The 25,645-nt window shown below is 37.9% G+C and overlaps 6 protein-coding genes across 7 annotated transcripts; 4 read left to right on the forward strand and 2 right to left on the reverse strand.

Moving 5' to 3' along the window:
- Positions 1–560: 560 nt before the first annotated feature.
- Positions 561–10,976, reverse strand: LOC131805531 (uncharacterized). 2 transcript variants are annotated; one of them, XM_059128796.1, is made up of 4 exons: positions 10,548–10,976; positions 9,653–9,850; positions 1,284–2,260; positions 562–903 (listed from the first exon to the last, which is right to left on the reverse strand). In XM_059128796.1, the coding sequence occupies exon 3, from the start codon at positions 2,256–2,258 to the stop codon at positions 1,299–1,301; it is 960 nt and encodes a 319-aa protein (XP_058984779.1). In that variant the 5' UTR covers positions 2,259–2,260; positions 9,653–9,850; positions 10,548–10,976; the 3' UTR covers positions 562–903; positions 1,284–1,298. The 2 variants fall into 2 exon arrangements, with proteins under 2 accessions (XP_058984778.1, XP_058984779.1); XM_059128795.1 differs by having other exon boundaries at positions 561–2,260.
- A 460-nt stretch (positions 10,977–11,436) lies between these two features.
- LOC131805541 (trypsin alpha-4-like) lies at positions 11,437–12,467 on the forward strand. Its single transcript, XM_059128806.1, has one exon. It carries the CDS (start codon positions 11,676–11,678, stop codon positions 12,444–12,446), a length of 771 nt encoding a protein of 256 aa, XP_058984789.1. The 5' UTR covers positions 11,437–11,675; the 3' UTR covers positions 12,447–12,467.
- Positions 12,468–17,997: 5,530 nt separating this feature from the next.
- On the reverse strand, positions 17,998–18,843 carry LOC105262088 (trypsin alpha-4-like). The gene has a single exon (XM_020038251.2). It carries the CDS (start codon positions 18,819–18,821, stop codon positions 18,051–18,053), a length of 771 nt encoding a protein of 256 aa, XP_019893810.2. The 5' UTR covers positions 18,822–18,843; the 3' UTR covers positions 17,998–18,050.
- A 721-nt stretch (positions 18,844–19,564) lies between these two features.
- Positions 19,565–20,428, forward strand: LOC131805539 (trypsin alpha-4). Its single transcript, XM_059128804.1, has one exon. It carries the CDS (start codon positions 19,606–19,608, stop codon positions 20,374–20,376), a length of 771 nt encoding a protein of 256 aa, XP_058984787.1. The 5' UTR covers positions 19,565–19,605; the 3' UTR covers positions 20,377–20,428.
- A 1,353-nt stretch (positions 20,429–21,781) lies between these two features.
- LOC101889434 (trypsin alpha-4) lies at positions 21,782–22,628 on the forward strand. Its single transcript, XM_005187646.4, has one exon. It carries the CDS (start codon positions 21,819–21,821, stop codon positions 22,587–22,589), a length of 771 nt encoding a protein of 256 aa, XP_005187703.2. The 5' UTR covers positions 21,782–21,818; the 3' UTR covers positions 22,590–22,628.
- Positions 22,629–23,476: 848 nt separating this feature from the next.
- Positions 23,477–25,274, forward strand: LOC101889085 (trypsin alpha-3). The gene is made up of 2 exons (XM_059128812.1): positions 23,477–23,908; positions 24,871–25,274. Exons 1-2 carry the CDS (start codon positions 23,506–23,508, stop codon positions 25,236–25,238), a joined length of 771 nt encoding a protein of 256 aa, XP_058984795.1. The 5' UTR covers positions 23,477–23,505; the 3' UTR covers positions 25,239–25,274.
- Positions 25,275–25,645: the final 371 nt, after the last annotated feature.

Here is a 25,645-nt window from a genome sequence, read left to right on the forward strand (position 1 = left end):
TTGAATTCTCCCATAAAAACTTTTAATTGTTATGCGGAGTTCAACTAAATTAGCAAAGTGGTGTAGGGTATCATAAAATCGGCCCCGCCCGACTATAGGACTTTTTTACTGGTTTTTCATAATTTCATTGTTAAATAAAGTTTCAATTCCATTCACAATAGTTTTCAAAATATTGGGTTTATTGTCAAATATGATAAAGAAAACGGAATTTAAGAAAAGATTTATTAATTTTTCATGTAGGGATGTACTATTGTGATTTCTACTTCCTTGAATTTCCAATCACAATAGCTTATTTGGGCAGAAAACCTAATGATCTTTATAGAATCAACTTGAGTGACAGTTCATGGCAAAATGGGACTCCCTTTGTTCCGTATCTTTGACGTGAGTGTCATATGATTGTAAATGTCGTGTTGGCGAACAGTTAAACAAAGACTAGCATGGATTTTTTTATTTTATTTTCATAAACCTATTTTGGCATAGTTCAAAGGCATAAAAGTTTAAAGATAGGTATTGTTTTTAGGCTTACCTTTTTTGCCCTTTCTAAATTATAACAAATTTATATGGTTTTTTTTATTTATTTCAAATGGTTCGTTTTTATTTGTGTTTTTATGGGGGTGCACTTAGATTTAAGGATAATTAGGTTTAAAATTTGAATAATTTATTTTAGGTTTATTTCATGGCGTTTTTATTTTGTAGACTTTAAATTTTAGTTAATTAGTATTAATTCATTAGATTTTAAGTTTTTATGTACAAGTTTTATATGTATGGTGTATGTGTTTTTTTTTTTATACAATTTTGTTTTTCACCTTCTTGTTGTGTGTTGTTGAACGTCTTTGTAATTTATTTTAACAATTTTAACTCGTTTTGTAATGTTGATACTTCTTGTTGTTGGTTAGATTTTCACTGTTGTATGTTAATATCAATGTAATTAGATTTGGTTCTCTATTTTATTTTGCACTGACACTTGTCACACGGGGGGAAACTTGTTTTCGCGACGAAAATTAAATCAGAACTAATTATTGTCCAATTTGCATCGTCACATCAAACCAGTTTTGGCTGTTGACGATGCTTATTTATTGGAATTCAGCATTGGAATTTACCGGTGGCTGCATGAATGTATGTGTGTATATGTAAGTGTTTCAATCATTTACATCATTCCGTTTTGATGTATTTTATGCAGCCGCCGGTAAATACCCAACCAACAGTGTTGGGCAAAATTGCGTAAATTTATGAACATTTTCTGGGCCCCGAATGACAAGTGTAAGTATTCATTTGTAGTATACCATAAGAATTCTCGTTCATCCGTTCCTCGGCATATTCTTGATGGGTCCGGCAAACACGTAGCCCAGTTGTGTGTTGTAGGCCAGGACATCTCCAATTCCAGCTGCTGTACACCCTTCTTTTCGTATGGCGGAGTACGTGTCCGCTCCCAGTTCCACATCGATCGGACTATTTCCTCTGGGATCAGGGTCAGCAAGCGCATAGTTCGTAAAACATCTCGTGGGGTCTTCTAATATCGGGTCTGAGTAAATGCGTCTGGGGAGGTCTTCAATTATTAAAGCATTTACCTTCAGACTCCAATCAGAGTTTGTGCGGCGGGGCGAAACGGTGAAGGTGGTGAATCGCTCCCCTTTGTAGCTCCGCGACTGCAGACCCAGGCGACGGAAAGCTGCATACGAGATCTTGGACATCGTCGCCGATTGGCTAACTATGGCTCGCAACATGCTGAACCCCTCCATGCCCTCGGCCGTTATGCGCACCATAGCCGTCGGTACAAATACTAAGTCCCATGCGAAAGCTGGGGTGGTGACGGCTTCTATATTTAGGGATACCTCTTCCAATTGAGACGCCCCGTGCAATAGGGTATGGTGCCGGTAGTTGCATCTCCGGCAACCAGTTAAAGACGGGCAGTCGGGGGCCAAATGACTTCTCGCCAGGCAATTTCGGCAATACCCCCGACGCTCCACGGTCTCATACCGCTGAAAGGGCGTCTGCCGGCGGAACCTCTCACAGGCACTGAGGGCATGGTCTTCTTGGCATAGTCCACATGAATATTGCCAGTAGCTTGGTCTTTCTTGGCGTTGGCGGGGTCTTGCATCGGATCGACTTCGTTGACGTCTTTCAGGGGATGTGGAACTGGGACGTTGGATTGGCCGTAAGGGTCTGTTGGCGCTTCTTGCTGTAGGACGGGCAGATGAGGCTGGGCTACGGCTGCGATCGTCCAGACGGTAGTCCTGGTTGGGCAAGTAAGCGGCCATATCTGAAAGAAAATGAAGGCGAGTACTAAATTCTTTTTTGGGTGTGAATCCGACTAGTCAGTCGGAAAACAATTTGACAATTTTTGTTATGGGTCTGCTAATGTTGCCACTTGCCGTCCGTATGTCTACAACCCTGGTATTTTGATCACTGCCTGGATACGTTTTTTTCGATACGACCTAACTTCCATTCATGCGGAGCCAATCTATCATCTTTTACGACAACTAAATCTCCCTCTTTGATATTCTCTTTTTCATATTTCCACTTAGTTCTTCTGTGAAGTTCGTGAAGATATTCTAATTTCCACCTGTTGCAAAAATATTGAGAAATAACTTTGAGTCTTTTCCAACGATTGACTAAGCTTAGATCTGTATCTGAAATGTCTGGTTCAGCTGGGGTAAGGATAGATGTTCCTATTAAGAAATGGCCAGGAGTCAAAGGGGAAAGGTCATTTGGGTCATCGCTAGCAGGACTTAAGGGTCGCGAATTAAGACAGCCTTCAATTCTTGCTAAAATAGTTGTAAATTCTTCAAAAGTGAAATTCATTTTTGGGATGCTTTTTCGTAAATGAATTTTAAATGATTTAACACCAGCTTCCCACAAGCCGCCCATGTGCGGAGCACCAGGAGGAATAAATTTCCAAGTAAGATTTTGAGTGAAGTTGTTTTGAATAGTGCTATTTTGAATATTCTTCATGAAAGCTAATCGATCTCGCTTTAATAGATCAACCGCTCCTACAAAGTTAGTTCCGTTGTCAGAAAATATACAAGATGGACAACCTCGCCGACTTATGAACCTAGAAAAAGCTGCAAGAAAGGCATATGTCGACAAATCGCTTGTGGGTTCTAAATGTATAGCCTTCGTGGCGAAACAAACAAACAGGCACACATAGCCTTTTGTAATAAAGCAGGCTCTTCCTGAATAACTTTTAATGTTAAAGGGTCCTGCGAAATCTACCCCTGTGTTTGTAAAGGGTCGAGAGAGAAAAGTACGTTCGGGTGGTAGCGAAGCCATTATTTGAGTTTGGGTTTGTTTTTTGTGAATTAAGCAGATTCGACATTTTCGTATGGTTTGTTTGATTAGCGATTTGAGTCCAAATATCCAGAATTCGGACCTTAATACTCGGGTCATTAATTGATTACCACCGTGCAAGGTGATCTTATGAGTGAATTCGACTAACAATTTGCTAAGCTTTGCGCCATGTGGTAGTATTATTGGATGACGTTCGCTATATGTAAGGGCTGGCGATTGTACCAATCTGCCATTTGCTCTAATAATACCCTTTGAGTCTAGAAACGGGTTGAGTGTCAATAGAGGACTTGAAGGAGAAATTTGAGTCTTTTTCATAAGTGAGTTGTATTCTTCGGCATATACGAATTTCTGGGTACGAATTATGCAAGATCGTTTTCCATCTTGGATTTCGGCTGCTGTAAGGTCTTGTGATGACGTGCGAAGATGTTGCCTATTTGCTCCAGTATTTTTCCAGAGTCTTAGAGCATGTGCGTATGATCGATAAACTTTAGATAAAGAGGAGAAATTTTTTAAAGGGTCATCTCTTTCCGCGAAAAGAGTCATGACTTTTGCCGTTTTGGCTTCGGCGTTTGTGTCTTGTGGGATATCTTGTGTTGGCCAACGGTCTTTTGGCATTCTGAGCCATTGAGGTCCCTGCCACCAGAGTTCATTGGTCTTTAGCTCGGCGGGTGAACATCCACGGCTCGCAACATCAGCTGGATTATTTTCCGAATCGACATGTCTCCAATTTTCTTGTCCAACATTATCAGAAATTTCCGAGACTCTATTTCCAACAAATGTGCTCCAGTGACAAGGAGGCTTTTTTAACCATGCTAAGACGATGGTAGAATCGGTCCAAAATTGTGTCGAATATTTTGATATTTGTAGGCTATTAACAATGGATTTTGCTAACTTGGAGAGTAATACTGCCCCGCATAACTCGAGTCTGGGTATTGACAGTTTTTTAATTGGAGCGACACGAGTTTTTGCTGCTAGTAAGAATGTATGTGTGGTATGGTCAGTATTTTCCACTCTAATATATAGAGTGGCTCCATACGCGCTTTCCGACGCGTCACAAAATCCGTGAATCTCTACAGAACCATCTAGCGTGTATTGAATCCATCGAGGAACTCTGAGATATTCAATATCTTTGCTATTTTTGACAAAATTGTTCCAGTTCATTTGAGTTATTGGTTTTAATTGATCATCCCAGTCAATTTTGTCTAGCCAGATTTGTTGCATTATTAGCTTAGCTACAACAACCACCGGTGCCAGCCATCCACATGGGTCAAACAATTTGGCTATCGTTGATAAAACTTCTCTTTTTGAGGATATATTTTTATTTTCCATAGAAGGTGGTGTGAAAGAAAAATAATCGCCTGAGATATTCCATCGAATTCCAAGGGTCTTAGTAGAAGCATCTTCGGAAATGTCTAGCCAATTGAGTGGTAGTAAATGTTCATGTGGAATATCTTGTATTATTTTGTGATTATTTGACGCCCATTTCATTAGTGTAAAACCGGCAGAGTCTAAAGCGTCAGTTAATTCCTTTCGAGCTTTTATTGATTCATCCTCAGTGTGGCCGCCAGCTAATACATCATCAACATACAAATTATTCAAAATTATATTTGCGGCTCTAGGGTATAATTCTTTTATATCTTCTGCTAGTTTGAGAAGAGTTCTCAATGCTAAATATGGTGCGCAGTTAACTCCAAATGTAACTGTTAGCAGCTCATAATCCTCTACTGGGTTTTCAGGAGACTGTCTAAAGAGAATTCGTTGATATTTTGTTTGCTTTGAATCCAAAAGTATCTGTCGATACATCTTTGTTATATCTGCATTGAAGGCATATTTGAAGAATCTCCATTTTAAAATTTGCAATACCAAATCCTGTTGAAGAATGGGTCCAGGATATAGTAGGTCATTGAGACTTGTTTTGTTTGATGAAGGACAAGAAGCGTTAAATACGACTCTTAACTTCGTCGTGAGTCGATCGGGTTTTATCACAGCGTGATGTGGTAGATAATAATTTGGCATTTTATCTATTTCATTCGGATTGATTTTCCTCATATGACCAAGTTCTAAGTATTCAAGAATTGAGGCATCATATTGTTCTTTGATCTCAGGTGTTTTCATAAGTTTTTTCTCCATTCTGTAGAATTGAGCTAGGGCGATGTTTCGGGAATTCCCCAATTCTTCGCATTTTTTGAATGGGAGAGTCACCACATATCTTCCATCCTTGTTTCGTATTGTTGTTTCAGTGTAGTTTTGTTCGCAAAATTGGTCTTCTTCTGACCGTAAAACTTTTTTAGGGGTCTCTTCCACCTCCCAAAAACGTGTAAGTACTTTTTCTATTGAAGTTGTATTTAGAAGTGATATTTGTTTTCGTTGAAGGGTGCTTCCTGGTATGGGTCCTCCAACTATCCATCCAAATTTGGTTTTTTGTGTTAAAATTGATCCAAATGTTTTCATTGGAGTTCCAATTGTGAATATTAATGGTCCAATGTCCATTCCAATAAGTAAATCGATTGGTTGACTGACGTAAAATTTCGGGTCAGCCAGTTCTAATGCTGTTACATCTCGAAGTTGTGATTCATCTAAGTTTTGCGGTGGCAAATTTGTAGGTAAGTTCTTTAAAACTGGAGCCCAGACTTCCAGTTTAAAGCTAGGGTCGTATTTGGATCTCATAGTAAACAAGCAAGATTTCGTTGAAGTCTCAGAAACAAATTGACTTAAGCCAGTGACATGAACTAAGTTGTTCCGTGTAGGTAACTTCAAAAAGTTTTTCATCTTTTCAGAAATAAATGTGGATTGTGATCCTGAGTCTATTAGAGCTCGGGCATCGTAAAGTTGTCCTTTGGTTTCAATTTGTACTATTGCTGTAAAAAGTAGTGTTCCTCCAGATTGTCGCTCACAAATTTGCTTATCTTGGAGGGTCAAAGTAGTAATAGTAGTTGGTTCTAGGTTTGTAGTGGACTGTATTTGATTTGTAAGAGCGGCAGCACTAGTACTAGGTTGTGCTTCCACTCGAGCTAGGTATGTATTTGTTGTTTGGGTTTCCGTTCCCTTATGTAACAAAGTATTGTGTCGCATAGTACAAATCCGGCAGCCAAAGCGACTTTTGCAATCCTTTACTCCGTGATTTGATGACAAGCAATTGTAGCATATGTGTGATGTTTTCACGATGTGAATTCTGTCATTCACACTCTTTTTCAAAAATTCGCTGCAATCTCTAATGAAATGATTTGATTTGCAGACTTGACATGTTTGAGTATTTTTTGGTTTATTTTGTTGAGGTTGTGATACAGTAGTAGGTCTTCCTCCAAAATTGTTTGTATTTCTTGAGACATTTGTTTGAAATGTTTTCAAAAATCTAGGCGTTTGATTGTTAGTTGGTTTTTGTTGAGCAAATTTCGATATAGAGGGCTTTATATTTCCAACTGATTCCAAAGTTTTGAATTTGTTTGTTAAGAAAGCGTCAAACTGTTTCCATTTTGGAATCTGTTTGCAATCGCTTAATGAGTTCTCGAATTCTTCTAAAAAGCCTCTAGGTAATTTTGTTGAACAAATGTATATTAAAATCGGATCCCATCCTTTAACATCGACATCAAGCATCCCCAGTGTCTGAATGCAGCTATTTACCGTGCGTTGTAGTTTTTGAATTGTGTGACTTGATTCTGTAGAAACTCCAGGTAGATTAAAAAGTGTCTTGATTTCTTCATTAATTTGCATCCGTTTATTCTCGTAACGATCTATGAGATTTTTCCATGCTAATGTAAATCCATCATTTGTTAGTGGGACATGCGAAATAATTTCTCTAGCTTCTCCTGCGGTCTTCTGCGTTAAATGGAATAATTTTTCGACATTGCTTAATTTTGAATTGTTTATGTAAATTGCCGAAAATAGATCTCTGAAAGTTGGCCATTCTCTATAACCACCTTTAAATGTGTCGGTATCGCATGGAGGTAGCCGCGATACATTAGTAAAATCCACTTCCCTTCCTTGTTGTGATATCTCTGACTCTCTTTTCATTTTTTCCTGTGCCTTTTCATCCAAAATATTTTGAATTTGTCCATTTATTGAACTCAGCGCCTGTTTATATGATCCCATGGTATCCATATAATGTTTCCTCAGTTTATTTTTGTCGATGGTTTTTCCTCCTTCCTCTGGAACATAATCACGGCAGTCTAAATATGCCCTTTTGACCTGGTCCCATGCAGAATCCAACTCCATACGTGTTGTCTCCAAAGTATGAACCGTGTCATCCGGTTTGGTTATTGAAAAAATTGAAATATAATCCTGAAGATCGTTGACGCAGTTTGCGAATTTTTCGCTTAGGGTCTTATCCATTTTGATGCCTGAGTATTAACCTTTACCGAAATTTTGTTGTGTTGCAAAAATGAAAGGTAACCCAATGAAAAGGATTGACTTGGAATAAGATTCAAACTTTTATCCAGATTTTTATTTTTAAAAAATAAGGATAAGCTATCTTCTTCAATTTGATCAACGAAATCTATGTTCAATTATTGGTTTGGTTCGAATTATATTTCGTTTTCTTCCCAAAAGTTTCAAAATATTTGAAAAATTTCAACAATTTTCTTTGTATTTGACGCCGGTTTGATTTGATTAAAAATTGTTTGTTGGGTTGCCAAAGGGTCAATTTTTTGCCAAAAGAAGCCGAAAAAGAAAATAAAATCTCTTAAAGTCCACTTACAGGAGGATTTTATTTTTGCAAATCGACAAATAATCCAAAAGTTTTTTTTTTGTAACAAAATTGTGGAAACAAGAATTGCAAAAACAGAAATTACCAGAGATGTATTGTTACAATAAACGATTTTTTTTTCAAAAAACAACGAGAGTCTAGTTTGATAATCAAAGAGAAGTTGAAAATTCCAAAAAAAATTCCAGAAAATCCAAAAATATTTTCAACGACGTAAAAATGTGTGTTGGGTTGTCGAACAAAAGTTTCAAAATTTTTACTTAAAATCGCTTAATATCCTATGACAGGAGGATTTTATTTTATAAAAGCCAATAACTTTGATTATTGCTGTGAAAATTTGTCTGATTCAACAAATTTTCTAAATTCGCCAAATTTTTCGATAAAATTCGCAACGAGAGTTAGAGAAAATTATGTATGTATAAATCCAAATATTTCAGCAGAAATATTTCAAACAAATAATTTGGGTCAAAAATCCAAAAATTTGAGCAAAAATTTCCAAAAAAATTGATTTGGGTCAAGGTCCAGATATTTCAGCGGAAAATTTTATGTCCCAGCAAAATATTTCAAAAGAAAATAATTTGGGTCAAAATCCAAATATTTTCAGCATAAATTTCAAGGAATTGCAGAAAAATTCAAGAAATTGCAAAAAAAAATCCAAGGAAGAAATTTTTCCCAAAAAGTCGTGTAATGTGTCACAAAATCAAAAAAGTTTACCAGCAAAATATTTCTGCGAAAAATGCAAGAAATTAATTTTGGGTCACAGAAAAATTTTTAAGCTCCTTAGAGCAATAGATATTGTGCTAAATGGGAAAAAGGGTTAAAATTAGAATAAAAATAAAAATTGTAAATATATGGGATCGATTTTATGTCTGTCCACCAGACTCCGATATAAAATTTGTTCTCCAAAATTTCAAAAAAATTTGTAGTTTAAGTTTCAAATGTATGTCTGTCCACCAGACGCTTGCTTTTTTGCCAATAATTTTTTTTTTTTTTCAAAAATTTCAAAAAAAATTTGTAGGTTTTGTATCACATGTGTGTCTGTCCACCAGACGCTTGCTTGGTTTCCAAAATTTTCAAAAAAAATTTAGGTTATTTTTTGTCTGTCCACCAGACGCTATTTTTTTTTTTTTTTAAACGGTTGTTATTTACTTCTTTATGTTATCGATAGGCGCCAAATATTTCCAAAAAATATGGCGACTATATTTTGCAAGTGACGCTTTGTTTCCAAAAAATTGTATATACTTTTTGCAATATGGCGTTTATATATTTGCCAAGTTTGGTGACGCCAATTTTCCAAAGTTCAAAGCTTATGTATTTGTGTCAATATGGCGCTTATGTATTTACCTGAACTCCACGTTCAGAAAATTCCAAGATTTTTAGTATATATATAGTTATTTATGGCTGAAAATTCCCGCTATTTTTGAAAAAAATATGTGTCTGTCCGCTTTTTTCCTTCGGGTCAATAGCCAAATGTCCGTCCACAAAAATGGCTCCAAATTGGGAAATTTTCCGTCACAGTGTCTAAGTGGGCAACTAGCAGCTTTGAATATGGGTCAAAGTGTTATTGCAAATTATGGGAATATGCGGGTCAATGCAAATATTGAAGATTTGCCTGCTCCCGAAATGCCCTTTTGTGTCAAAAAAGAAATTTAAACGAGTACTCACTTTGATTTTGGGTTTTGGGTCTCGGTTGTTGTTGGTGTTGTTGTGCTGCGTGTGTCCGTCCGTCTCTCCTTGCTGCTGGTTCCACAATTTTCCTTGTTGTTGCTCTCTGTGTCACTGTATATTGTCTCTTTTGTATCACTTTCTATTGTCTTTTTGGGTAAATTAATCTTTAATGTCACTTTTTTTTTTGTCACTCTTCTTTTTGTATAAAAAAATTAATGTCACTTTTCTTCTTGTATAAAAAATTAATGTCACTTCAACTTCTTCTTGTTAATTTGTTGAAAAAATTTTTTATTTTTCTTTTTTAAAATTGAAGAAAAAATTTAATTTTTCTAAAATTTTAAAAATTTATTTATTTTCTTGTAGCACTGTGTAACTTTACTTTTTGTTGCACTGTGTAAAGTCTATTTTTTGTTAATTATTTTTTTTTTTTCAACTCTTTTTAAACTTTGCACTTATTTTTGAACCCCACTGTATTTTTTTCTATTTCACTGTTCTTTTTTCTCACTGTTCTTTTATGCGTCCACTCACAAATTGTTCTTTTTTGTTTTTAATTATTTAAAAAACTTTCACTTTTTGATCCGGCTCTGGAGGACCAAATGTTTTTAGGCTTACCTTTTTTGCCCTTTCTAAATTATAACAAATTTATATGGTTTTTTTTATTTATTTCAAATGGTTCGTTTTTATTTGTGTTTTTATGGGGGTGCACTTAGATTTAAGGATAATTAGGTTTAAAATTTGAATAATTTATTTTAGGTTTATTTCATGGCGTTTTTATTTTGTAGACTTTAAATTTTAGTTAATTAGTATTAATTCATTAGATTTTAAGTTTTTATGTACAAGTTTTATATGTATGGTGTATGTGTTTTTTTTTTTATACAATTTTGTTTTTCACCTTCTTGTTGTGTGTTGTTGAACGTCTTTGTAATTTATTTTAACAATTTTAACTCGTTTTGTAATGTTGATACTTCTTGTTGTTGGTTAGATTTTCACTGTTGTATGTTAATATCAATGTAATTAGATTTGGTTCTCTATTTTATTTTGCACTGACACTTGTCACACGGGGGGAAACTTGTTTTCGCGACGAAAATTAAATCAGAACTAATTATTGTCCAATTTGCATCGTCACATCAAACCAGTTTTGGCTGTTGACGATGCTTATTTATTGGAATTCAGCATTGGAATTTACCGGTGGCTGCATGAATGTATGTGTGTATATGTAAGTGTTTCAATCATTTACATCATTCCGTTTTGATGTATTTTATGCAGCCGCCGGTAAATACCCAACCAACAGTGTTGGGCAAAATTGCGTAAATTTATGAACAGGTATTATAGGGTCAATGTCTGTTATTACAATATCATAAGAACAGACTTAGTGTGTTATGCTTTTTCAACCGATCAATAGACGGGAATTATGTGTGGAATAAAATTTTAAGCTCGAAACATGAGCTATATGAGGTCGGCCAGTAAGCCCATCTGACAACTAAGTTTCCTGCCAAAAGACATTATTGTGATTTGAAATTCAAAGAGACTCAAATCACAATAGTGCAAAAACTGTTTAAGTTCATTGTCCAATTGTTGTCAAATGTAGAGGTTCTGTGTGCCTCTATATATTTTTCTCATTAACGATCGTTCCAATGTTTACATAATCCAAGCCTTTTTCGAAAATCACTGTAAATGTTCACAATCAAATGTTGCCAGATCTTTATCAGGTTATTTCATTCTGAAGTGGGTAAAACATACGATTTGAGAGAAAATTCCCAATCTCAGCAATGTTCAGATAAACACAACACAGACGCGTGGACATTACCACCAACAATTTGGGACACATTGATATCGGGCCACGCTTCGTACATCAAGACCCGTCTGTTTTAAAACATAAGTAGATATGTTTTGGTCTGGTAATCTTCAAGTACTTTTTCTATGTGTGGAAATTTTGTTGCTATCTATGGCAATTATCTACGCACAATTCGCTATAAAATAAACAGTTTATCCGCCAACAGGTCAGTACTAACTCATCAACATGTTGAAGTTTGTAGTTTTGTTGTCTGCTGTCGCTTGCTGTATGGGCGCTGCCATCCCCGATGGCATGTTGCCCCAATTGGATGGCCGCATTGTTGGCGGTGTTGCTACCACCATCAACTCCTTCCCCTGGCAAATTTCGTTGCAACGTTCTGGTTCCCACTCCTGCGGTGGTTCCGTTTACTCTGCCAAGATCATTGTCACTGCTGCCCATTGCTTGCAATCCGTTTCCGCCTCGGTGTTGAAGGTTCGTGCCGGCTCTTCCTACTGGAGCTCTGGCGGTACCTTGGTGTCCGTTGCTGCCTTCAAGAACCATGAAGGTTACAATTCCAAGACCATGGTTAACGATATTGCTGTCATCCGTTTGTCCTCCTCCTTGACCATGAGCTCCACCATCAAGGCTATTGCCTTGGCTTCTACCGCTCCCGCTAATGGTGCTGCTGCCTCCGTCTCTGGTTGGGGTACCACCTCCTTCGGCTCTTCCTCTGTCCCAAGCCAATTGCGTTATGTCGATGTTAAGATTGTTGGCCGCACCCAATGTGCCTCCTCCACCTATGGTTATGGTAGTGAAATCAAGGCTAGCATGATCTGCGCCTACACTGTTGGTAAGGATGCTTGCCAAGGTGATTCCGGCGGCCCATTGGTCTCCGGTGGTGTCTTGGCCGGTGTTGTTTCCTGGGGTCAAGGTTGTGCCTACACCAACTACCCTGGTGTCTATGCTGATGTTGCCGCCCTCCGCTCCTGGGTTGTTAGCGCTGCTTCATCTGTATAAATAATTTTAGGAATAAAATAAATTTTTAGAAACTTTTTTTATAAAAAATATTTTGAAGTTTTAATTTTTTATGAGTTTTCTTGGAGTCAGGCATGGAAAATTTCATGAAAGCGAGTTGGGGTTGGGTATTAGAGTGAGAATACATAAACTGCTTTTTAGACTGGCTTAAATCCTCTGCTGGCTTCTTCGGAAAAGAAGAGAGAAGTGTAGGGCCAAAATCGAACTAAATCAACCTAAAATTGCATTGTTCCTTTACGGAGAAGACAGCCGATGACTTAAGCCAGTCTAAAAAACGTTTTGTGTTTTCTCACCTATATTCTTCGGATTTATTCTTCGGATTTAAGTTCTGGCATCCCTTTATGGGAATCTTGCCGTCGTTTCCCCTTATAAAGGTGAGAGAACATAAAAAGCTTTTTTGATAGGCTTAAGTCATCGGCTGGCTTCTTCGTAAAAAAAAAAAACAAATAAGTTTTAGGTTGACTTAGTTCGATTTTGACCCTACGCTCCTTTGGTTTTTTTACGAATAAGCCAGCCGATGAATTAAGCCATTCAAAAATGCTTTTTATGTTTTCTCACCTTTATAAGGGGAAACGAGGGCAAGATTCAAGTGCGGCTCTGATATCCCTGTATGATATGTGACAGAATATGCCATGCAAAGACAGAATATCCCACGCAAAAACTTCAAGCTGCCTTTGTGCACACACCTTAAATCAAAAGAATAAAGGTGAGAATACATATTCTCACCTTAATTTGTCATTAATACACTAAGCCATGATGCCAAGTATGCCAGGATGACAAAATATTTGGTAAAAAAATAATATTCATTTTTTGCCAGTTGTACGTCCATACCTAAGGTATACCTACAAAGTATACATTTGACAATGAAGGGACGTCAAGTACTGAAAATGGCATTCCCATGAGATCATCTTTGTAATTGGACCATGAATTGAGAGCAATATTTCCAAAACTGGTAACCTTAAAATATCGAGAATCTTACAAATAACTTACATAAGGTCGGCCAATACGATCATCTGACATCTATGTTTGTTGTCAAAATATATATAATTGTGATTTGAAATTCAAAGAGACAACTGAGTTTATTGTCAAAATTAGTCTTCCTTGCCGACCTTATAGAGACCTTGTTTATAAGAAATACTTTTTTTAAATATGGGAAATGTGAATCAAGTTTCGAATACCATTCTGAAATTATGAATTTCCAAAAATTTTATCTTAAATAATATTTCTGATATTAGCAAGTGGTCCGTTTATTTTGCTAAAAGAACAAAGGAATAGGTAAGGCTATTTGAAATTCGGTCCGAATATGGAATTAGGTCATTCTAAATTTATTTGTGTTTTTTTATTTAAGAACCCATTCGGTTAGAAATATTATTTTTATGAATATAGGTTTTCATAATTGGAACGATTTTGAATAAAGACCTAAACATTTCAAAATATACCTTAAAAATGTTCGGAGTATATAGCATTTGCTTAGGACTTTAATATAGCTTATGAACAGATCCACAAGGATCACAAATATTTCCCTTTCCCTTTACGATAAAAAATAAAACACTTTCAAATATTTTAGTTTAAAAACCTAACGAATTTTTTTTTATTAAAGTTCGTAATTCTATTTTTAAACAGAGGAAGCAGCGCTAACAACCCAGGAGCGGAGGGCAGCAACATCGGCATAGACACCAGGGTAGTTGGTGTAGGCACAGCCATAACCCCAGGAGACAACACCAACCAAAACACCACCAGAGACCAATGGGCCACCGGAATCACCTTGGCAAGCATCCTTACCAACAGTGTAGGCACAGATCATGCTAGCCTTAATTTCAGAGCCATAACCATAGGTGGAGGAAGCACATTGGGTGCGGCCAACAATCTTAACATCGACATAACGCAATTGGCTGGGGATGGAGGAGGAGCCAGAAGTTTGGGTACCCCAACCAGAGACGGAGGCAGAAGCACCATTAGCGGGAGCGGTGGAGGCCAAACCAATAGCCTTGATGGTGGAGCTCATGGTCAAGGAGGAGGACAAACGGATGACAGCAATATCGTTAACCATGGTCTTGGAGTTGTAACCTTCGTGGTTCTTGAAAGCAGCAACGGACACCAAGGTACCGCCAGAGCTCCAGTAGGAAGAACCAGCACGGACCTTCAACACCGAGGCGGAAACGGATTGCAAGCAATGGGCAGCGGTAACAATGATCTTGGCAGAGTAAACGGAACCACCGCAGGAGTGGGAACCGGAACGTTGCAAAGAGATTTGCCAGGGGAAGGAGTTGATGGTGGTTGCAACACCGCCAACAATGCGGCCATCCAATTGGGGCATCATACCATCGGGGATGGCAGCTCCCATACAGCAGGCGACAGCAGACAATAGAATTACGAACTTGAACATGTTGATGAGTTAGTATCAACTACTGAATAATTCGCACCCACCATGTCCATTTTATAGCATATAATTTGAAGATATTGCCCGAAGATAATCGAAATCTTCCATACATTGAAGTACTAGCACTTGAAGATTAGGCCGAACCAAATGTATGTCTATCGTTTTTTACAAATTGAGCAAAAAAAAAAAAAACTAATGACGTTGAAGTGTAGATTAGATTCGAGAGCATCGATTCGAAATATGTATATACAAGTATTCGGTGCACGGTTTAAAATTCCGTTTGGCATAATCGGCATATACGCTAAGCAGCTAATGCAGGACCGGTACACAGAAAAATTGGATGAAGTTTTTGGCAGTGATCGCAGAAATGCTTTTTTCAATGTGCGGCTTTTCGGAAAAGCTTGTAAAATAGTTGAAGTTAATAAAAATCGGAGTAACTGGCACCTATGAACAGTTAAAGGTGATGCTACAAAACCAGCTTGGCATTATGGCATATCATACTTGATGACCTATAATAAAGGGGTGTCAGAGCAGCACATGAATCTTGTCGTCGTTTTTCCTTTTTATTTGACGCTAAAATGCCATGTCATGATGCCAAGGTGTGTATGTATCATCATCTTGGGAATGCATCGCTCGCAATCACCCTTTGCCTATGATTTTATCCATAGATCATAAGTGGCGCCCAACACAAGTCAATCAATAGCGAATAATAATTTTAATATTCAATGAGTTATGAATAATAGAAAATATCGGTCGCCATTACCCCCTGCCTATGGTTGGGCTGATAAATGTTATACCAAATGTTGGTTAAATCATTTACAAAATGGCGCCCAACGTATGACAAGCAGTTGAGAACAATTAGTTTGATGTTTAGTATATGAAATCTTCCCAGAAATTTCCAAAAACAAAAAATTCTCTTTATTTTTAGTGTTCTGCAACTAAAAGGCGTGTCTGAGTACTGGATAATTTCAATATTTTCTACAAAATATTATTGGAAGCCTGTGATATTAAATTATTGATCGAACAAATGAAAAGAATGATTAAAAAAAAAAAATGGGTCAACAAATTTATGATTTTAAGGAGCGACAACGTCCTTTTACTAAAAAAAAGTCCGTTTCGAAAATTCGCGATGGTGTCTCAACAGATTTTCAAAACTATTTCCAAATATGCATGTGAACAAATCTAAAAGCCTTTAAGGTGTGGATACATTTGCAGCTCGACAATATGGCTGGGCATATTAATGTCAAATTAGAAGGGAAAACAATGGCAGTGTTCGACTGCGGCTCTGGCATACCTTTATGATGTGTTACAAAAATGTCATGCCAAGACCTCAAGCTGATTATGTATTTTCAATAAAAATAATTTTTGCCCTTGACGTTTTTGGAAATTTTCGGTTTCGAAAATTGTATAGCTTTTCCAAGTAATACATGATATGGTTTAGGAACTCTTTAGAAATGCTTTCAAAATCCACGCTCTAGTATCGAAAAGTTATTTAAAAATACTTATTAAAATTCACGCCCAAGCAGCTGGAAGTTCTTTTGAAATTCTCTTAAAAATTTTAATTGAATGATCTTCCAAAATACACGTAGAATTCTAAGTTCAAGGGTATGGAAAGATTAACTTAGAATCGAATTTCAAGGATGTTCAAATATACACTTAAAATTATAAGTTCAAGGATACATTCAGGGACCACCAAAGAAACCATATTCTGGTATCTAAAAATTCTACAAAAAATACTCCTCAACAACTAAGTTTAAGGATCTTCAAACAAACACTTAATAATCCAAGATCGAGAAGATTCTAAAAATACTATTTAAAAGTTCAGCTTCCAGGTTCAGTTCTTCAAAAATTCTCTGAAAATTTCAAGTTCAAGAATCGTTTAAATATTAAAAAATAGACTTAAATATTAAAGTTAAAGGATCTTCAAAAATAATTTTAAAAAAATACACCTTCAATGTTCTGAAAGTTCTTCAGAAGTACTCTAAAGAACCCAAGTTCAAGCATTTAAAAGTTCTTGAAAAACTCTTTAAAATCCACATTCAAAGACCAGAATGTTGGTCGCAAGTACTCTGAAAAATCCTCATTGAAGCAGCTGGAAGTTCTTCAAAAGAACTATAGAAATCCCCGTTTAATAGTCTGGATGTAATAAAAAAATAAGCCTAACAACATTTCATAACCGTTTCATTATCCTCCAAAAAAATTGTTTAGAAATCTAAGGCTATTGCTACAAAATTTATTTAATAAATTCTTTAAAATCATACGACAAGTAATTGAAAGTCCTCAAAAAAATTCTTATATTATGGATAATAAACGAATCAATGATTCTGATGTTATCCAGGCCCAAAGCCTATAGAAGGTCGACCAATAAACCAATGTGGCAACCAAGTTTGCAGTCAAAAACATAATTTTGATGTGAAATTCAAAGAAAATCAAGTCGCAGTGATGCAAAAACTACCAAATTTATTCTCAAAAGTAATCTTCTTGTCCGACTTTATATGGGCCATGATCCAGACCGAATGCTTTGAAAATCTTTGAAAATAATATGTAAAAACCCAATTACTAGGGGCTTTACTTTTGTTCTATGAAAATGTTGAAAGAACAATTTTTAAAACAGAAAAAAATGTCAAAAGAAAAGTGTTATAAACAAAAGATTTTTGATTTCATATTTTCATGGAACTAGAATCTAGACGCAGTGATCTAAACATTCTTTCATTTTTTTCCAAATTTTCAGTTCAATCCGTAAATTTTATTTTTAAATGTTGAAGCTATGAGAAATTCCAAAAACAAAGAAACGACCTAAAACTTAATTTTATGTTCTACTTTGAATGGGTCATTGTTAATACAGCAGTAGACCTATAAACGGAGCTACTCCTCCGAATACAAGATTGGATGATAATTTAGAAATTCAAGAGATATCCATTTGTTGGCGGCAAAATAGACCATTTGTGGGAATATGGTAGTGGAAGGGTGGGCCAAAATATGATTAACTTTAATTAGGCATAAATATTTTTCCTATATCAAAATTCAAAACTCAAATCATAGAAATTATAGCTGGCCTAACAATATCTTTGAACCATTTTGTATTACCTTCGACCTATTTTTTATTAGGCCTATTCCCCATTTTCAGCCATAAAATAAAAAAACTGCGAAAAATTTTTGATTAATGTAAAGAAATATCGAAAATTTATTTAAGTTCGTAATTAAATTTATACAGAGGAAGCAGCGCTAACAACCCAGGAGCGGAGGGCAGCAACATCAGCATAGACACCAGGGTAGTTGGTGTAGGCACAGCCATAACCCCAGGAGACAACACCAACCAAGACACCACCAGAGACCAATGGGCCACCGGAATCACCTTGGCAAGCATCCTTACCAACAGTGTAGGCACAGATCATGCTAGCCTTGATTTCAGAGCCATAACCATAGGTGGAGGAGGCACATTGGGTGCGGCCAACAATCTTAACATCGACATAACGCAATTGGCTGGGGATGGAGGAGGAGCCAGAAGTTTGGGTACCCCAACCAGAGACGGAGGCAGAAGCACCATTAGCAGGAGCGGTGGAGGCCAAACCAATAGCCTTGATGGTGGAGCTCATGGTCAAGGAGGAGGACAAACGGATGACGGCGATATCGTTAACCATGGTCTTGGAGTTGTAACCTTCGTGGTTCTTGAAAGCGGCAACGGAAACCAAGGTACCGCCAGAGTTCCAGTAGCTGGAGCCAGCACGAACCTTCAAGACGGAAGCAGAAACGGATTGCAAGCAATGGGCAGCGGTAACAATGATCTTGGCAGAGTACACGGAACCACCGCAGGAGTGGGAACCGGAACGTTGCAAAGAGATTTGCCAGGGGAAGGAGTTGATGGTGGTAGCAACACCGCCAACAATGCGTCCATCCAATTGGGGCAACATACCCTCAGGTACGGTGGCGCCCAAAGCGCAGGCAAGAGCCGACAATAAAATAACGAACTTGAACATGTTGATGAGTAAAAATCAACTACTGAAATGTTCGCCCTCTACATAGCGTTTTTATACTAACTCCCCGGCAGATAATGGCCATAGATAATCCCATAATCTTTAACAATCCGCAACGGCACACTTCAGACCTTTTAGTTTTGAAAGTGTATACAAAAATAGGTACGCAAGTCATAAGATTATCCAATAACTTTTTGCCCTGATATATTCATTCATGCCTTCATTCTTCAATTAAGGTGGCGAATTGGCAGCAGACACCTGTCAGAAAAAAATCTCTTATCTATTCTCACTTTAAGGTATAAACACGACCATTATTTCACAGCTAATAACAGAGTCGAGCATAAAGATGAAATAGGTTCTGAAAACCTATTCCAATTTATAGAAAATATTTTAAGATTAGTTACAAGAAGATTATATTTAGATCAAATAATTCTGCATTTTTGATGAAAAAATTCTGCAGATTACGCCGTAACAACAATAAACATTTTTTTTCCTTTTCCGTTTTTTCATTTCACAATTTCCTAGAACCAGAATTGAGCTCTTCGTCCTTATGCACCTTAGCTGTGAAGGTCTTGTAAACCAAAAACTTTGGACTTTATCGCATTTATTTTTGTAGAACTTTCAAAACTAGAAAATCTAAAAATAATTTGCCTGCTATATCTTAAGTGTGCCGTTGCGGATTGTTAAAGATTAAAGAGATTATCTATGGCCATTATCTGCCGGGGAGTTAGTATAAAAACGACATGTAGAGGGCGAAAATTTCAGTAGTTGATTTTCACTCATCAACATGTTCAAGTTCGTGATTTTATTGTCGGCTCTTGCCTGCGCTTTGGGCGCCACCGTACCTGAGGGTATGTTGCCCCAATTGGATGGACGCATTGTTGGCGGTGTTGCTACCACCATCAACTCCTTCCCCTGGCAAATCTCTTTGCAACGTTCCGGTTCCCACTCCTGCGGTGGTTCCGTGTACTCTGCCAAGATCATTGTCACCGCTGCCCATTGCTTGCAATCCGTTTCTGCTTCCGTCTTGAAGGTTCGTGCTGGCTCCAGCTACTGGAACTCTGGCGGTACCTTGGTTTCCGTTGCCGCTTTCAAGAACCACGAAGGTTACAACTCCAAGACCATGGTTAACGATATCGCCGTCATCCGTTTGTCCTCCTCCTTGACCATGAGCTCCACCATCAAGGCTATTTCCTTGGCTTCCACCGCTCCCGCTAATGGCGCTGCCGCCACCGTCTCTGGTTGGGGTACCACATCTTCTGGCTCCTCCTCCATCCCCACTCAATTGCGTTATGTCGATGTTAAGATTGTTGGCCGCACCCAATGTGCTTCCTCCACCTATGGTTATGGCTCTGAAATTAAGGCTAGCATGATCTGTGCCTACACTGTTGGTAAGGATTCCTGCCAAGGTGACTCTGGCGGCCCATTGGTCTCTGGTGGTGTTTTGGCTGGTGTTGTCTCCTGGGGCTATGGCTGTGCCTACACCAACTACCCTGGTGTCTATGCTGATGTTGCTGCCCTCCGCTCCTGGGTTGTTAGCGCTGCTTCCTCTGTATAAATTTAATTACGAACTTAAATAAATTTTCGATATTTTCTTTACATTAATCAAACATTTTCGTAGTTTTTTTTTGTTCTATGACTGAAAATGGGCAATAGGCCTAATAAATAATGGGCCGAAGGTAATACAAAATGGTTCAAAGATATTGTGCACACATGAGCACTGCCGTTGTTTTCCCTTCTAATTTGACATTAATATGCCAAGCCATGATGTCAAGCTGCAAATGTATCCACACCTTAAAGACTTTCAGATTCGTTCACATGCATTTTTGGAAATAGTTTGGAAAATGTGCTGAGCCACCATCGCGAATTTTCGAAACGGACTTTTTTTAGTAAAGCGACGTTGGCGCCCCTTAAAATCATTAACTTGTTGGCCCATTTAAAAAAAAATCATTCTTTTCATTTGTTCGATCAATAATTTAACATCACAGGCTTCCAATAATATTTTATAGAAAATATTGCAATTATCCAGTACACGCATTTTAGTTGCAGAACACTAAATATAAAGATAATTTTTTTTGGAAATTTCTTTGAAGATTTCATATACTAAACATTAATCTAATTGTTCTCAACTGTCTGTCTTGCGTTGGGCGCCATTTAGTATACGATTTATCCAATATTAGGTATATTATTTACCAGCACAACCATAGGCAGGGGGTAATGGCGACCAATACTTTCTTAGCTTTTCAGTTAACCCAATTTTGATCCTATTTTAATTGAAAAGTTAATTTTTTCCGTTGTTGGACCAGATTTGTTACCATCACAGGCACCTACAAACCTTTTGTAGAAATTATTGCAAAATATGGAGAACTGAGACAAACTTATTATTTCTATTTCATTGAATGTTAAAATTATTGTTCTCAGTTGATTGCCTTGTGTTGGGCGCCATTTGCTACATAGTGTACTGGATCTGTCATAGGTGGAGGGTAATTGTGTCTTTTACAAGTCTTACCACTGAAACACCAATGGGAACACAAACATTACTATTTGCGAAAAACATTTGAAAAATACGCTCTAATTCAAATGAGGCTTAGGCTACCTAAATTTTCTCGAAACAAGAATACAATTCTGCCTATGTGTGTTTTCTTTCACCTTTGTCCTTTCCATCCCAGAGAAAATCGAAAGTGGGCGTTCAATAAAAATTTGACAAAAGATTTTTGTCATTAATCCGCTGCAAAAGTATGTCACCGCTTCAAATACCTGCGATTAGCATTTCACAGTTGATAATACCAAAATTTGTGACAGTTAGATGACAGGTACCTATGGCTAATTTGCCGACAATGAGTTGTGTGATTTTTTTTGGCAAAATATTAGATAATCCTTATCAGCTACTTAAGAAATTGCGCAGTATTTTTTTGGGGAGTTTGGGCCATGAATTGTTAGTGGATTATAAAAGCGATGTTGTTGGTATTGGACACCAGTAGTTGATTCTAGTGCATCAACATGTTCAAATTTGTAATTCTGTTATCGGCTCTTGCCTGTGCCTTGGGCGCCACCATACCTGATGGTATGTTGCCCCAATTGGATGGACGTATTGTGGGCGGTGTTGCCACCACCATCAACTCCTTCCCCTGGCAAATTTCATTGCAACGTTCCGGCTCTCACTCCTGTGGTGGTTCTGTGTACTCTGCCAAGATCATTGTTACCGCTGCTCATTGCTTGCAATCGGTGTCCGCTTCGGTGTTGAAGGTTCGTGCTGGCTCCACCTATTGGAACTCTGGTGGTACCTTGGTTTCTGTTGCCGCCTTCAAGAACCATGAAGGTTACAACTCCAAGACCATGGTTAACGATATTGCCGTCATCCGCCTGTCCTCCTCCTTGACTATGAGCTCCACCATTAAGGCTATTGGTTTGGCTACTGTGGCTCCGGCTAATGGTGCTTCTGCCTCGGTGTCTGGTTGGGGTACCCAATCGTATGGCTCCTCCTCCATTCCCACCCAATTGCGTTATGTCGATGTCAAGATTGTTGGTACCACCCAATGTGCCTCATCTTCGTATGGTTATGGTTCGGAAATTAAGTCCAGCATGATCTGTGCCTACACTGTTGGTAAGGATGCTTGCCAAGGTGATTCCGGCGGCCCATTGGTTTCTGGTGGTGTCTTGGTTGGTGTTGTCTCATGGGGTTATGGCTGTGCCTACACCAACTATCCTGGTGTCTATGCCGATGTTGCTGTCCTCCGCTCCTGGGTTGTCAATGCTGCCAACTCTGTTTAAATTACGATATGAATAAAGAAATACGATCAGATACTTTAATTATTTTTGTTTTTTATTATGGGTGGAATCGTGAAAAGCCAAGCAATTATAGAACATGTTACCACTTATGAAAAATCGGCAAGGTCTTCTGTAAGAAAAAGTTTTCGGTTCATATGGTCCCATAAATATTATCCTTAAAAAAAAGTCTATTATAAAATATTCCTGAAGTGCCTGTTTTGAGGACCCCTGAAATCCCTTCAAATGCCAGAAAATGCCTAGAAACTTCACTGGCGTATGAGTGTTGTCAGCATGTATACGTCCTATGGAGCCCAGCCCTTATTATCCAGTAATCATGATATTTATTAATAATTTTTGGTTTTTAAAGCCTATCAAATGTTTTCTTTTTGAAAATATTGGAGCCCGATAAGAGCCCTGAAATACCTTTAAATGCCTAGAAACTATGTTGGCGCATGAGTGTTGTCAACATGTATACGCCCTATGGAACCCAGCCTTTATTAACCGGAAATCATGAGAATTATTAATAATTTTCTGTTTTTAAATTCCTTTAAATGTTTTTTGAAAATATTAGGATTTTTCAGATCGATGCCCGAATAAAGAATAAAAAGACAAGGAGCTGAAATTGTAGTTCCATATCCAGAGCCTATTTCTTTCACTACATTTAATAGAATATCACCATGGGACTGTAAGACATACATTGCTGTTATCTGCAATGTAGGAGGCATGGGATTCCACAATCGCAACACCTTAAAATTTATGGTTGATTTTATCGGTTATTTTGTAACTAAATACCATCAATAACAAACAACTAACAAATTGACCCCCCACCCTGGTTCTGGATGTCTTACTGCTTCCATGTGTATAAATACAAGAGGTTGGAGGCTTCGGCGAAAGTAATATTTGTTTGTTTTAAGAAAAAATGTTAAAAGTATTCATTTTACTTGCCTCCATAACCTCGATTCTAGGGGCTGGCATTCCTGAGGGCATGCTGCCTCAATTGGATGGTCGAATTGTGGGCGGTGTTGCCACAACCATTGATTCTCATCCCTGGCAAATCTCCCTGCAACGCAGTGGTTCGCATTCCTGTGGTGGCGCCATCTATGCGGCGAATGTTGTGGTCACATCAGCCCATTGCTTGCAGGATGTTACCGCCTCAGTTCTGAAGGTTCGTGCTGGATCCTCGACATGGAATGAAGGTGGAATTTTGTTGTCGATTGCCGCCTTTAAAGCTCACGAAGGTTTCAGTTCCTGGACAATGGCCAATGATATAGCTGTGCTGCGTTTAAGTTCTTCCCTAAAGTTTGGTTCCACTATACGGCCAATAGGTTTGGCCACCAAGGCTCCATTACACGGTGCAGCAGCTGTTGTCTCGGGTTGGGGTACCCAATCTTTTGCCTCTGGTTCTTTGGCTGACACCTTACAATATGTGGAGGTTAGTATTGTAAGTGCCGCGTCTTGTGCTTCACCTGTTTATGGTTATGGTTGGCAAATTCAACCCACAATGATATGTGCCTATGCCAAGGGCAAGGATGCCTGTCAAGGTGACTCCGGGGGGCCATTGGTGTCGGGTGGTCTCTTGGTAGGTGTTGTTTCCTGGGGTTATGGTTGTGCCTTTGCCAATTATCCGGGCGTCTATGCTGATGTGGCTGCCCTGCGACCCTGGATTATTAGGGCAGCATCTTCGCTATGAGTGAAAATTATTTACAAATAAAAATTATCACTAATAAATAAATACCGCCACATATTGCAAACTCATGCTGTTCTTTGTCCATCCATCAGTACCAGCTGACGTATACGTTACGTCAACACCCTTACGTCCTGAAGTACATTATTTAAATATCATCTAAAATCGGCTGTATTATTTTTAGATCTTTATTTTTTTCTATCTTTCTTTTTTCAAAGTAAATTGTAATCTTATCTAATGACGACACCCGAGTGTTGGAATTTCCCTCTATTTTAAAGCCAAAAGTGTTGAAGTGTTTTCTTTTCGCCAAATCAGATAATTATGTCTAGTGTCATTTTATTAAACATTTTATTATCGAGATACTCTAACTGGTTAGGACTGATTTGGCAGAAAGCCATTGTTATATATTTAGCAAAGGTGAAGAGTTCGAAATACTTCGAGATGTTTATGGAAATTCGGCTATTATTTGTGATCACTTTTTTAGGCATGAATTATTGCAAACTTTAAAATGGCCATAACTCCTTAAATATTGACATTTCGGGGTTTTTAGCTATTATTTGTGATCACTTTTTTAGGCATGAATTATTGCAATCTTTAAACTTGGTTTGGCTACTGTGGCTCCTGCTAATGGTGCTTCTGCCTCGGTGTCTGGTTGGGGTACCCAATCGTATGGCTTCTCCTCCATTCCCACCCAATTGCGTTATGTCGATGTCAAGATAGTTGGTACCACCCAATGTGCCTCCTCTTCGTATGGTTATGGTTCGGAAATCAAGTCCAGCATGATCTGTGCCTACACTGTTGGTAAGGATGCTTGCCAAGGTGACTCTGGCGGCCCATTGGTTTCTGGTGGTGTCTTGGTTGGTGTTGTCTTTTGGGGTTATGGCTGTGCCTACACCAACTATCCTGGTGTCTATGCCGATGTTGCTGTTCTCCGCTCCTGGGTTGTCAATGCTGCCAACTCTGTTTAAATTATGATGTGAATAAAAACGGCATACGATAAATAAGTGTGTGGTGTTTAATTTTTTTTTTTTGGGAATCAAGTTGTGGCGCCCAAGCTAAATGGGACGAGACGAAAGGAATACATTTTTATCGATTTTTCAATGTTGGAGCGAGCCATCGTTAATGTACAAGCTCATAACCGACCTAGGCTTTTCACGTTCCCTTGGGCACCACTTGAATGCCCAAAGAGTCTCAGGCAAAAATACTGATTTTTAACTTCCGGGTTGAATTAGGTCCTAATTCCAATATCCAACAAATCAGAAAAAAATGGAAAAAATGTTTAAAAATTTGTAGTTGGGCGCCAGTTCTATACCTTAGCAACCTAGGACAAGAAATAAGTCTTTTAGATTTCAAGGACGTACATTGGAGCCCTGAT

The sequence above is a fragment of the Musca domestica genome, unplaced genomic scaffold (assembly GCF_030504385.1).
Source record: "Musca domestica strain aabys unplaced genomic scaffold, Musca_domestica.polishedcontigs.V.1.1 58, whole genome shotgun sequence".
Lineage (NCBI taxonomy): Eukaryota > Metazoa > Arthropoda > Insecta > Diptera > Muscidae > Musca > Musca domestica.

Coding starts and splice junctions, on each gene's coding strand:
- LOC101889434 (XM_005187646.4), top strand. CDS start 21,819: ATGTTCAAATTTGTAATTCTGTTATCGGCTCTTGCCTGTGCCTTGGGC.
- LOC131805531 (XM_059128795.1), bottom strand. CDS start 2,258: ATGGCCGCTTACTTGCCCAACCAGGACTACCGTCTGGACGATCGCAGC.
- LOC101889085 (XM_059128812.1), top strand. CDS start 23,506: ATGTTAAAAGTATTCATTTTACTTGCCTCCATAACCTCGATTCTAGGG. Junction 23,909..24,870: donor TGGTTCCACTATACGGCCAA/TAGGTTTGGCCA, acceptor CAATCTTTAAAC/TTGGTTTGGCTACTGTGGCT.
- LOC131805539 (XM_059128804.1), top strand. CDS start 19,606: ATGTTCAAGTTCGTGATTTTATTGTCGGCTCTTGCCTGCGCTTTGGGC.
- LOC131805541 (XM_059128806.1), top strand. CDS start 11,676: ATGTTGAAGTTTGTAGTTTTGTTGTCTGCTGTCGCTTGCTGTATGGGC.
- LOC105262088 (XM_020038251.2), bottom strand. CDS start 18,821: ATGTTCAAGTTCGTTATTTTATTGTCGGCTCTTGCCTGCGCTTTGGGC.